Genomic DNA, 12,889 nt, shown 5'->3' on the forward strand with positions numbered 1-12,889 from the left:
TCGATTTGATAATATCTAACTTTCTTTAGTTAGTTTTACACCCATAATAGGTATAAGTCTCGGGGTTGATATTTAATAGCACTTACGGCTAAGTGGGGATGTATAACCCAACATGGCTAATAGGTAGCTTTCCATACAAATTTATATGTTGTGGTACTAAACATTAATACTTTTTAGTATATTCTTAAATCTTATTTTGATGAATAAGCACCACTTTGGTTAGTACCTATCATTGAAAAGTTGATCTTTCCATTGATGTTTAGTACCATAACATATAAATTTGTATGGAAAGCTACTTACTAGCCATGTTGGGTTATACATCCCCACTTAGCCGTAAGTGCTATTAAATATCAACCCCGAGACTTGTAGCTTAATGTATAAGAGGTATGTGGATGTAACAATAATAAATAAGCTGAAGGTGCCGAGACAATGTTGTTCACTTTAGATCTAATGGAATATGAGATTTATTCTCTTCATAACATCTCGGTCAGCATATAAATCAAAATAATAGTTTAATAAAGGGGTTAATCTACGGGTGACAAGGGTTATCTTGAAGTCTTGAAACTAACAGGCCACCCGGACTGTATTATATTGCTTCAGAAGCCAAAAACGTTACACCATGGCATCCTTACTAGACCTCCCTATCGAAATCCTAAATCATACCATAGAGTCGATGGATATCTATGATAAACATGCCCTCTTTCAATTAGCGATCACTTCTCGAACTCGTATTGGGACCTACTAAGAGATATCCTGGAGGAAAATACGAATCGAGGAGGGGAAACGCCGACACATGGTGTTTGGCCTATGCTAGACTCAGTAACTACCTATACATGGTGAGAAGAGAATAGAAGCATGGCTATCTTACAGAGCTAACTTTCCATATAGACATGCATCATGAATATTACGGCGGCGGTTCTTACTCCCGCGATTGTACTGCGCCACTGGCAGTGTTCAATCTGTTTCCGAGAGTAAAACGGCTCCAGGCCTCTTGGCAAGTTGATCCCAAGTGTTATGAATTTTGGGATGCTAAGCGACTTGATCGCGCCTTGGTAGAACTTATCCGATACCGAGATGAGCGCTTTCCTAATCTCAATTCTATCTCAATTCACATCGTAAATTTCTAAAAAACGACATGGAAATTTGAGTCGCCCTGGGCCACCGTTAAAGCGCGAGCAAAAGGCGTAAGCTTGAAATTCTTCAAAGGAGGGAGGCTCGGGTTGGAGCATATTGGAGGTGAGGATCTTAGGAAGAGTTATCCCTAAAAGATGAGAGGAATGAAGGGGTTTGCCAAGTAAAGGAACTAGATGATTCGGATTTTCAAAAACGAGAGGGAAAAGACGACGATGATGAAAAGTCGGAACACCGTCTTTGGGGTTACCCTCTCATGAGCCACCCGTTTTTGATGCATCTTAATAATTCGCCATGACGGTAAACGTTGTACTATTTGACGATAGATAACAACTTCGTCTTAGCAAATCATAACAGAATATCGTAGCACGATCCCGCCTTTCAGGCCTCAGGTTCCTGTCGTACTGGGACGCCACGTGCTTCCATACCGAGCTTGGTATGGTTGAATGCACTCCCTTACAAGTTAAGGCAGGACTTCAGTGAGCTTGCATGCAAAGCTAATCCTTGGTACGCCACAGACATCCCTCGTGCTTCTTTATCCTATTTTTCTATTGGACAATGGCTAATCAGCCAAGGATCAAGCTGTGAGTAGGTATCATTTCAGCTTCGGCCGATCTCTACTTATATCGTCTAACAACGTCTACGGTTGTTGATATGTAAGCCATATCGGTAATCTAATAAATAGGTAGCTTTGTCCTCAGCTTTACAGCCCTATTGAACTCTTAATGCTAGGTACATCCCGGGACCTCTTCCCGTAGTTCGTTCATTTTGATCTGTTATAAGTTTGGATTGATTGCTTGCCATGTACGTTAAGACGTCTTCGGTCGTCGCATTCATCTTCGCCGCAAGCGAGGTATCTGCTTTGCCCACGGTGCCCGAGTGGTGGAAGCCAAAGTCGTGGAGTCCTCCGCCCCAGCACCGTTTCCAAAATGCCGAGCTCGGACCCCGTCCGCAATACCTTGTGGCCGATATGGACGAAGGATGGCTGAAGAATCGACTGTCCGCATGTTCTGACGTGGAAGCTCGGCCATCTAGGTTCAGTATTGGTCACCGCGGCGGTGCTTGTCTTCAATTTCCCGAAGAGACTCGAGAGTCCGTCGAGGCCGGCACACGCAGTACTATACCCTATACGTATAACCCAAAGAGAAGATTGCTGACTTGCTATTCAAGTGGGCGCTGGAATCCTTGAATGCGATGTCGCCTTTACTAACGACCGCGAGCTCGTGTGCCGACACGATCAATGCGATCTCCACACGACGACTAATATCGTCGCGACGGAACTCGGCGCTAAGTGCACGACACCCTTTACGCCCGCAAGAGACGGCACGCCGGCAACTGCCAAGTGCTGTACCAGCGACATTACGCTGGCCGAATTCAAATCCCTGTGTGGGAAGATGGACGGCTACAATGCATCAGCTACCACCCCGGAAGATTTTCTTCACGGGACGCCCTCGTGGCGGACTGATCTCTACGCTACTTGCGGCACAGTTCTCTCGCATAAAGAGTTTTTGCAGCTGGTCGATTCTCACGGCCGGGATTTTACGACCGAGCTTAAGCAACCGCGTGTGCCAATGCCTTTCGACGGTGATTACACACAAGAGAAGTACGCGCAGCAGGTGATCGAAGAGTACCGAGCGGCGAGAATCGATCCATCACGCGTCTGGCTACAGAGCTTTTCGTTCGCTGACGTGGCCTATTGGTTACGCGCTGATCCCGCATTTGGCAGGCAAGTGGTGCTACTAGACCAAAGTGGTGATCTTCCGGGGTCTTTCCCGGCTGCCGTAGCCAATTTGTCGTTTTATAAGGATGCCGGCGTACAGATTGTGGCGCCTCCGCTTCCGTACCTCGTCACGCTCGGAAAGGATGGCGAGTATGTGCCATCTACGTATGCGACGACGGCGCGGAAGCTGGGGCTAAAGATCCTGACATGGTCTCTCGAACGCTCAGGACCACTCGCTCAAGCGGCAGCCGCCGGCGACTATTACTATTCGACTATCGCTAACGGTACGCACAAGGACGGGGACATGTATAAGCTTGTTGATGTTTTAGCCCGGCAAGTTGGTGTCGAAGGTATCTTCTCAGACTGGTCCGCGACTGTCACCTATTATGCCAATTGCTTTGGATTTTTCTGAGCTCGAGGTAGAAATTAGCGACGAGATACTCGCAGCTGAGATTTTTGGTATGGCTTGAGAGGTCTATCTATCTAAACGTCTGATTAGACACGGCAGTAGAATCTGGCTTGTATTTCAACGGAATTAGGTAGAGAGGTGTCTCAGCTGTAAAGATCACGGGCTCTTGTATTGCGTGTCCCAAACGCGAGCATGTATCAACCTCTTAAGTAATAATAATTCAATAAGACTACAACTGTTATAAAGATGTAAACCGAAAGAAAGAGCCATGCTCTTTTGGCAGTACGAGAATTTCACTCATTAGAGTACCTTGAATGAATAAAATTCTATAGCTCCTCTTTTCTGATGGATAGTTGCCTTACGCCGGCATTGAGTACCTTGAGATGTGCCCATTTTGGCGCGTCCTCACCCAATCCCCATGCGAATACGCCGCCCAGCTTTTCCTTTTCAACGATGAGAGGGAACTTCTTGGCGATGGCTAGCGGAGTATCAAAGGTCCACCAGATAGCCTCATCTTGGTCCCAGTAGTAGTAACCACCCCCAACTTCATCGTAACTTCCTTCTGTAATGGCTTTGTTGAACGATGACTCGACGTCCTCAGGGACGGTATCGTGCCACGAGAAAGACCCTGCTCGACCGAGGTCAACGCCCGTGTCCGGGTCTTCCATCAGGCCGGTAGGACAGCCGATTGGGTTCTCCACGCACGGCGCGAGCTCGGTGCGGAAATACTTTGCGTAAAAAGCAAAGCCGAGGTTAATCTTGTCGCGTGTTGCGCCCCTTTCCAAGTACGCATGCACCGAGTCCAAGCTAGCTTGAACGCCGGTGTGGTGTTTCGTCACATTGTCGCGCCGGTTCATCAGGTCGTAAGTCATGACGTTCAAGAAGTCGAGGGATTCCATAATACGGGGGACGGTCTCAGATTTAAAGGCGAGCATGTCTCTTAAGAGGCCTGGTACCGCTGCTGATAAAATTTTATCCGGTCCTAGAGCCTTGCGTATATCGGCGAGAAACTCTGGATATGCGGCGACTTGCCAGGTTCTCTCTTCATTGGGAACTTTCATCCAATCCTCACCGTTGCCTCTGAAATGAGTATTAGCTTCACGCCAAAGAAAATGCTTGGGCTAAACGTAAAGTGGGAATGAGACGTACGCCGGATACTCCCAATCAATATCGACGCCTGCGATGTGTTAAGCGTCAGCGGGAGATACATTTCTAAGCGACACTAAGCAAAGTTCGCAAACTCACCATCAGCACCCGTATCATGAATCATGGCGGCTATGTTTTGAGCAAATATCTCACGGCTCTCATTCGTACTTGCGGCGGTATCGAAACCGGTCGAATCACCCCAGCCACCGATGGCTACTATCACTTTGGTTCCCGGGTTGAATTTAGAGCGAGCTTCATCAACGGTTATGAACAGAGGCCAGGTAGAGTTGCCTACAGGGCGGTTGAATAGGTCGGGGCTCATGAACGCCATAGCCACATGAGTGATAGGCCGGCTAAGATGTTGTTCGGGTGTTATGGGATGTTGTCTAATACACTATGATTAGAACGACAACGGGAATAGGGACTGGCAAAGCCCAGCTTACCCTGTGAGGTACATGATGTTTCGAAGAGGCCTAGCCGCGGAAACCATCGCAGCAACCGACAGGATGCATGTAAGTGACTTTTGAAAGACGATGGGAATCATGTTGACGGTTGACTAAGAATTACGAAAACGATGTTGACGGGAGATAGATTATATTCTTTTTCTGGGTTTCAAAATTAGATTATGATAAAGTAGGAATGTGGATTTATATTTAATACTCAGGCACCTCCTTCTTAAATTGTCGTACAGTTGCATATAATCTTGAAATATCATCGAAGGTTCCTCACCGTTTATCATTCAGAGGTGCAATATAGTAAGTGCCTTCTGGTAGGTTAGTGGTCTTCGGCGGCAAGAGTTACATAGCTCTTATGTACCTATACCCTTGCATGATATGCCTCTAATGCAGGGGCAGCCCTGGAAGATATTGATCAATTGAGGTTTCCCCTATTAATAAGCCTTTTCGGTTACCGGCTCAGGGTCACATTGGAGATCTCGGGAGATCGTCCTTTCTGCCTTTTCGTCCTTTTCACCCCCCCAAATATTCACATCCAAGGTTACCGAATAGGAATTTAACAAGCATCCTACAGTGACATCAAGCAGATAATAGCAGTTCTTCATCTTCTTGTCTTGACGTTAAGTTATCCTGTACGATTTCTCCCTAGCCAGCGTTATATCTTGTCTACATATTCTGTCTAACTTGAATACCTAGGCTACGTCTAATACATGTACAAATAGAGGACCCAGCCAGATGGTTCACGAAAACTAAACGAGCGGCAGGCTACCGTAGTAAAAGCCCACAGGTATGTAGGTATGCGCATTGACAACCCCAACCCCAACCCCCCCTGCGGACTCATGCGGACTCATGCGGACTCATGCGTGTCCCAGTGCTATTTAGGGTTAAAGTATAGGTAGTTATGTATTTATTTAATTTTCTATTAAAACATTAGACTATCCTATATCATCGCCTCCTTTTTATTTTTTATAGGCCTTGTGGTATTGTACGATGATTCCCTTCATTGAATAGTTTCGCTGCCTTCCCTATCCCGATTTGAAATAATCTTAAATAGGTACCTATTAATATTATGTTGAAGTCGGGTATGTCGTCGGTCGTTGACTTAACGAGGATGGGGTCTAGCCCGGGTTCCAATGACCCGTGGGATTCGGAGGTGGCAATATGCAGTGGTAGTGAGATTGCTGTCGCAAGGTCGGAAGATGTAGACGACGAGTTTGAAGATGCCGGCTTTGATACCGCGTCGGCAAGCAAGTTTGAGAGTGTTCCTTCGTCTATTTATCTCCATGCCTACGAGACCGGCCCAAGAGTATTACCAAAATATTCGAATCTAAAATATGGATCACTAACCATCTCACGATAGTATCATAAGTATCGATATGAAGCTTGTAGGTTGGTTATTCCTCCGACTGTTTAGTCTGTCATCGGTCTTTTCACTTTGAAGGATAAGCCCGTGCACCTTGTTACACCATTGCTCCTACAACTTCTAAATCGTATTGTTTATGTCCTTTATACTATTCCGAAGATAGTACGTTTTGACTCTTTTAGAAGCCTTGGTTTGTTAATATAAGTGGACTTCGTACCTGTGCTTTTCTGGCACCAGAAGACGTAGATTTCATCCCAAATGACGAGACTGAGCAGAATAGAGACGACATCAAACATGTAGCAAGCTTAGAGCTCACGAGGTATGATTTACTCTATAAGGTAATAATGATAAGAATTCGAATGCTCATAGATGGTAAAGGGGTAAATACTTCTTTACGCTAATTGGTGAAGCCCCTTAGAAGATAATAGATTTAGGCACAGGAACCGGGTCTTGGGCTATCGAAGGTGAATTGAATCCTTAAATGTTACGGGCGTCGCTGAAACCTGTTCTGCTAACTTTTCTCACTGGAACTTTTGTAGTCGCCGATATGTTCCCCGGCGCCCAAGTTGTCGGTTACGACTTGAGTCCTATTCAGCCTTTCTGGGTCCCCAGTAGCGTCCGTTTCGTTGTCGGTGACATCGAAGACGAATGGGTCTATGGCGACGATTGGGATCTTGTTCACATCCGTCAGGTCTTCTCGGCGATCAGAGACCCCCTTGGAGTTTGCAAGCAGAGTTTTAGGTAAGCCCGGTCTGGAAGACATCGCCTTTTATAATTTGTGTAAGCTGAGGAAAGGAATCAAAGCCATCTTAAACCTGGTGGTTGGATAGAAGTCCAAGATTTCGGCGGCATCTTGAAATACAACGACGATGCACTGCCCACCGAATTTCTACTCTCTGAATTTTACGACATGACAAATGAAGCGTTGTCTACCTACGATTAAGACAATGACGAGTTCCATAACGCTATGGGTAGAGTCAAATGACTATAGTAGTGGATATTATGTTCTGAGAAGGTCAAACAGAGCTCTAAAGGTTCATAGGTATCTAGATTTGTAGGTCAAAGTAGAGTATCACGATTGAGGATAATATGACCTACTAATCAGCTGGTAGTAGGTAGATGAAATGGTCAATGAGGTTATATATACCCGGTCAGAAAAGGAAAGCTTGCCATAATGGCGAGTGGAATTGGGGGTTGAGAACCTAAATAACGTATTGTAATCGGGCACTGTTACGTACTTTACAATACCTTCTATTAGCATATGCATATAAACAATACGTCGCAAAACTTCCTTATCCGATATCAATTTCTATCCCGTCTTTTTTTAATTCTTGCGCGTCGAGTCCAATTCTCCATATTCCACCTTACACAGAGGTTCTTGGAATCTTGACCCGATTTACCAGGATATGGAAAATATGAAGTCGATCTTTAACTAAACGAATTTCTGGATTATGTCAATTGCCATGTCAATTGACATCCGCCTATCATGTTCGAAAATCTTTGCACCTTACCTCTAAGCGCCGATCTCTTCTCCCAGGCCCTGCACCCGACTGAACCTCTCCTGGGAGTCGGCCTCTCGACCGGACATGTCCAATGTTTTCGCCTACCTTCTGCCGACCGATCGACCGAGGACGATGCTGACGTGAGTGTCCTGTCAGACGGTAAAGGTACCATCGAGACCGTATGGAGGACCAAAAGGCACAAGGGTAGCTGCCGTACACTGGCATTCAGTAACGATGGCTCAGGTTAGTCGGTTAGATTCTGTGCTACACCTGATGATATCAAGTTAACATGTAAGGTGGATAGCTCTATACTCAGCTGGTACTGATTACCTACTCAAACACTTTTCTCCCGTGACCGGCCAGGTAGCTTCCAAGATCGCTATCCCATCTACCAAATCGGTCCCGGACTCACCCTCTCTACTACACGTTCTCTCGCCCCAAACGCTCCTACTTGCATGCGACTCGGGCGCCCTCCACCTTCTCGATCTAAGAGACGGCGCGCTTGCGGCGTCGAAGCCGCAACAGACGCATTTCCCTCACGATGACTTTGTATCGAGTATCACCGCGCTTCCCCCGTCCGCCGAAAGCACGAGCGGCTACAGCAAGCAATGGATTTCTACCGGCGGGACGACACTAGCCGTCACCGACCTGCGAAGAGGCGTTCTGGTACGTAGCGACGACCAGGAGGATGAGCTTCTATGTACGGCCTTCATTCCGGGCATGGGACCTAAGAAAAATCGCGATAACGGTGTCGTAGCAGTGGGAACTGGCACCGGAGTTCTTACTCTATGGGACAAAGGAGCTTGGGACGACCAGCAGGATCGTATCGTTGTCGATCCCGTAAAGGGAGGTGGCGAGAGTCTCGACTGCATCGTGCAGATTCCCGAGTATGTAGCGAGAGGAAAGAAGGTGGCCGTCGGCGTAGGAGATGGTAGCTTGCGCATCGTCGACTTGGCAAAAAGAGAGGTCGAGACTCACTTGCGCCACGACGACATCGAGGCGGTTGTCGGTCTAGGGTTTGACTGCCAAGGCCGTATGATTAGTGGCGGAGGACAAACGATCAAAGTTTGGCAGGAATCGTCTTCGCTGAGGCTTAACGTCGATGACAGCGACGAGAGTAGTGATGCGGACGAATCAGACGACGACGACGACAACGACATGGATGAGAGCACAGTAACCGGAAACGGGGCTAAGCGCCATGCAAACGGAGACTCGGATGATAGCGACTCAGATAGCGACGATGAAGGACCGAAACGAAGTAAAAAGAAGCGGAAGGGAAAGGTGAACGTCGACCTCGGACCTCACGGAGCCCACGGGATTTTGCGATTCAAGGGTTTAGATTAGAAGATGTTATGTACACCGTATGTGCCGTACGGAATATGAACAGGTAGCCTTAATTCTGAGTAATTAATGTAAGTACGAATGCTGCCTAATGTAAATAGATATACGCGGAATACATTTACATAAATCTTCACAGTACCTCTTTTGGTTCTTGGGGACCTTATTGCCCCCCCCCTTATTACCCCGAACCAAGTGTGCGGAGTAGCTCCGCAATTAAGCACCGTAAGATACTGCGGGGTACTTACAGTTAAGTGCATGAGGTTAGGTAAGCTCCCGCTAGAAGATGTAAGTGACCGGTACATAAGGACCAGTTAGATTCCTTGTCATCAGATTACCCCCTATTCCCCCTTATTCCCCCATCATATTCCCTAAGCATTACTTGAAAGGAGACCCGTGGATTTTTATAATATAATATAATAATAATATATAATATAGGTACTCGGCCAGCCTTCGGTCATAGCGACGCAGCAACCCTTTCGGAAACGGGTAAGTCAACCCTCAACTTCATATCCTTGACTAGCTTCACCCAAGCAGCAGCACCCCGGCTTGCCAATTCCTGAGGCACCACTTCATCTATATCCGACATCCTCTGATTAAAGAGCTCCATGCTTACCCAACCTTCAAACCCGAGTCCTTGGAATATGGCCCGCGATATCTGGGCAACGGGAAGATACGCACCGCGCTCCTCTTCGCCATAGAAAAGCCTACAGTTTCGAGACCAACTCATCCGTGCGGGTTGTGACGCGTTGTAGAATTCGTGGCCTTCTACTAAAGGCTCGGCAAGCCGCGCAGCATCCACCACCTGAACATAGAAAACCTTGCTGACATCCACTGTAGTTACGAGTCGAGCTATGGAGTCCCGTACAGCTTGGTCGCAGTTCGGAGTGCGGCCTGTCGGCGAAGAAGGATCGGCATAGATACGGCCAGCAATATTGAACGTATCGAGGCAGAGACCAAAGTTGGGCCGGTCTACAGCCTGTACTATGTCCCAGCTCTGCTCCCAAAGGTCGCAGCGAGTACCCCAACATAGCGCCTCATACACAAAGCGTATCGGTGGCTGCTGCGCGAGGCCCATGTCAGCCACTTTTCTAAGATCGGCGACCGCAATGCGACTATCTTCTGAAAGTTCGGACGACGGCAGGAAGTTGGACGGGATCTGCACGATATCTGTACCAAGGACCCTTGCCAGTTGAAACCAAAACGTAAGCTGCTCCATGCGTTTGAGGTGCGCTCGGCGATCTAGCAGTCCTTCGTAGTGTGCGAACGGCTGTAAGCATACTATTGTGAGTCCCCTCTCGTGGCAGAGTCTTCGGATTATTCGAGCTGCTTCGATCTCGTTATCAGCTGTCGATCCTCCCGGTAGTTGTTGGGCTAGGTGTAGTAGGTCCTCGTGGAAGAGCTCGATGCCTCTATAACCGTACAGCCGAGCCATGTCCAGCTTATGCGCGAGCGGATGTCCCGCACAACAGCGTCCGAGAGACATGGACGTAATGGCTAACCTGCAGGGCATATTGCTACGCATGATGTATGGGAAAATCCAGTAGAAAAGATGGACTGCTGGTAGCATTCTCAAAGGATCTAACGACAGGTACCTACATATTTAAGTAAAACTGGCTCTTAAGGCATATCGACGACGAGTGTAGATCACGATCAACTGTCGAATCGATTATAGCAAGGGCCGTGACATCCGTTAACAAACTGCGGCGCCTCCGAGTCCTGGAGAAGAGAGTTAGGAGCGGGCCCCTGCGTCAGATGACATAGCACTTCCGAGGAGCTATGTGCCCAGCGGAGATGATTTCTTTCAAGTGACAAGGGCATCACACTCGAGACAAGCTAAGGCCGTGGCCGCTCGTTCTGGTGGATAGACAAATCACCAGCAGAAAGGATAAGCTAGACTACGATGCTTTTGGGACGTCTACCTCTTAGCTTTTTATAACTAATACCACGAGGAGCACCCAAACAATGATTGGATATAGTTAGCATTATATTCAAAGCGACTTCTACTGTATTGGGAAAGGATAAAGGTCGCCATGAGCAACAACTGACTCGGAGGCTGAGATATGATATCTTCGTACATACCAAGCCACATAAATGATTAATTAGCCCAGGTGAGACATGTCTCTTGCCAGGTTAAAATTAAAGCAAACGGTCTACGGGTGATTACATATGACAAACGGTATTCCAGCGATCTGGTTACATTGCACGTTTGGTCGGTCGTAGAACGAGCATTCTCTGACGCGGAAGTGAATTATAAGCGAGGAAAAGACTTGAAGTGTAACTTGAGCACTATGAAGTAGTCTTGATAATAAAATCGCAAGCGTTCTAACCATATTATGCAATCTTGATCGTGTAAGGGGTAAACAGAGGAGATAATTACTTCTGCATCCACTTGCTTGACTCGACGTATACGTTGTGTTTCATTTTCATTATCGACACGCACCGTTCTCAAAAGTTATCCAAGACTCGACCACGGATAGTTATGTCTTACACAGACCCGTCGTCAGTGTAATCCAATACCTCTACCGAAGCTACTAATTGTCTCACACTGTACTACTTCTGTGAATTGTTCATGTACACCTATTGATTTTCGAGGGCATACCTCTAACTATTTCTGTACATAGTGCCAGGGAGACGAATAACAGTGCTACAATAGTATTTTAATGCAACATACCCGTCTTTCAGATCCCTAATTGATTCCAATGCAAGCAGGAGAAAGCAATTACGTCAAGGAGCCAATTACATTTACTAAAAGGTAATAAGGTTATTCTTCCGGATTTTTATGATCGATGGTCTAAGCTTAGGTCTCAAGAGGATTGCGGCCGCTCTTGGGGACGACATACTTCAAATCGCCTGGGACTATGTAGAGGTATTGAATAATGTATCATTTCCTATAGATAATATCTAGCTCTGCCTAGATTAAGAAGTTATAGATTTCCTACGTCGAGATAGCTAGCTGGGACTAGGTAGGTGCCTAGGCGGGTGTGTAAGAGGTAGCTCTCGCACGCAACGTTTTCACTAAACGAAGTCAATGAACTCGACCGCAAAGCGGCGAAAGGCGACGAGTCCGGAGCACGGCGTTATAAGCCGGAGACACCCACACCGGAACATTATTCGCGGGGATCCTGCGTGTCTCGGGTGATTCACCGTCCGGGCTAGAAGAAAGAGCCGCCTTCCTAGCAGAGTATCTACTATCCTGTAACTCTCATGCGGGCGTAATAATAGAGGGACACACTCAACGCTAGACTCAACACTAATATCAATTCTTAACGGTAGTCCTTATCTAGATACAAAGACTAAGGCGCGTTATTATCATATGTTATTACCATCCGTCTTATGTATAATGCATATAAGGTAATTCAGCTTTCTATCAACTGTTCTATCAGATAGGTATATCAGATACGGAATACTGCAGAGCCAAAGTCGACTAGTGCAAGCCGGGGGGCGACGGGGGCTTATGGGGGGCGGCTCTCCACTTTGTTCCTTTCTTATCTATGACCAGTCAGCGTTTGTTGTTTAGAGATTCGCTTCGTCAATTCAGCTCTTTCATTCCGGATTGTGAATGGCCAATTGATTCGGATATAACACCCGAGATGAGCAAGATAGAATCTCAAGGCCAGGGCTGCCAGGTAAGCTACCTATAGGCCTACCTATAGGCATGGGGTTCCACTGACTGATATCTCTGACAAACTGCCCTGTCGCCTCCAATGCACCCGGAAACGTCAAAGTCTCGGGTTTGGTTTTCAGCTAGGTACACCAAAACAATAAAAAATAAAAATAAAATGGAGATTCAAAAGGCATATTCCTTGAGTTGTAGACGGCCTA

At 46.9% G+C, this 12,889-nt stretch overlaps 6 protein-coding genes across 6 annotated transcripts; 4 read left to right on the forward strand and 2 right to left on the reverse strand.

Moving 5' to 3' along the window:
- Positions 1-411: 411 nt before the first annotated feature.
- F5Y00DRAFT_248960 (uncharacterized protein) lies at positions 412-1,564 on the forward strand. Its single transcript, XM_048009519.1, has 2 exons — positions 412-805; positions 869-1,564. Exon 2 carries the CDS (start codon positions 891-893, stop codon positions 1,125-1,127), a length of 237 nt encoding a protein of 78 aa, XP_047860269.1. The 5' UTR covers positions 412-805; positions 869-890; the 3' UTR covers positions 1,128-1,564.
- A 90-nt stretch (positions 1,565-1,654) lies between these two features.
- Positions 1,655-3,423, forward strand: F5Y00DRAFT_248962 (glycerophosphoryl diester phosphodiesterase family protein). Its single transcript, XM_048009520.1, has 2 exons — positions 1,655-2,246; positions 2,302-3,423. Exons 1-2 carry the CDS (start codon positions 1,934-1,936, stop codon positions 3,261-3,263), a joined length of 1,275 nt encoding a protein of 424 aa, XP_047860270.1. The 5' UTR covers positions 1,655-1,933; the 3' UTR covers positions 3,264-3,423.
- A 28-nt stretch (positions 3,424-3,451) lies between these two features.
- On the reverse strand, positions 3,452-5,151 carry F5Y00DRAFT_248965 (glycoside hydrolase family 18 protein). Its single transcript, XM_048009521.1, has 5 exons — positions 5,075-5,151; positions 4,850-5,011; positions 4,506-4,792; positions 4,410-4,437; positions 3,452-4,340 (listed from the first exon to the last, which is right to left on the reverse strand). Exons 2-5 carry the CDS (start codon positions 4,948-4,950, stop codon positions 3,587-3,589), a joined length of 1,170 nt encoding a protein of 389 aa, XP_047860271.1. The 5' UTR covers positions 4,951-5,011; positions 5,075-5,151; the 3' UTR covers positions 3,452-3,586.
- Positions 5,152-5,972: 821 nt separating this feature from the next.
- Positions 5,973-7,167, forward strand: F5Y00DRAFT_266665 (S-adenosyl-L-methionine-dependent methyltransferase; the record flags this gene model as incomplete). Its single annotated transcript, XM_048011972.1, has 4 exons — positions 5,973-6,167; positions 6,222-6,246; positions 6,764-6,965; positions 7,029-7,167. The coding sequence occupies 4 exons, from the start codon at positions 5,973-5,975 to the stop codon at positions 7,165-7,167; spliced, it is 561 nt and encodes a 186-aa protein (XP_047860272.1).
- A 543-nt stretch (positions 7,168-7,710) lies between these two features.
- On the forward strand, positions 7,711-9,070 carry F5Y00DRAFT_256093 (WD40 repeat-like protein; the record flags this gene model as incomplete). Its single annotated transcript, XM_048010360.1, has 2 exons — positions 7,711-7,969; positions 8,031-9,070. The coding sequence occupies 2 exons, from the start codon at positions 7,711-7,713 to the stop codon at positions 9,068-9,070; spliced, it is 1,299 nt and encodes a 432-aa protein (XP_047860273.1).
- Positions 9,071-9,413: 343 nt separating this feature from the next.
- On the reverse strand, positions 9,414-11,329 carry F5Y00DRAFT_248973 (xylose isomerase-like protein). The gene has a single exon (XM_048009522.1). The coding sequence runs from the start codon at positions 10,632-10,634 to the stop codon at positions 9,522-9,524; it is 1,113 nt and encodes a 370-aa protein (XP_047860274.1). The 5' UTR covers positions 10,635-11,329; the 3' UTR covers positions 9,414-9,521.
- Positions 11,330-12,889: the final 1,560 nt, after the last annotated feature.

Source organism: Daldinia vernicosa (assembly GCF_022497035.1).
Source record: "Daldinia vernicosa strain CBS 139.73 unplaced genomic scaffold F5Y00scaffold_77, whole genome shotgun sequence".
Classification (NCBI taxonomy): Eukaryota; Fungi; Ascomycota; class Sordariomycetes; order Xylariales; family Hypoxylaceae; genus Daldinia; species Daldinia vernicosa.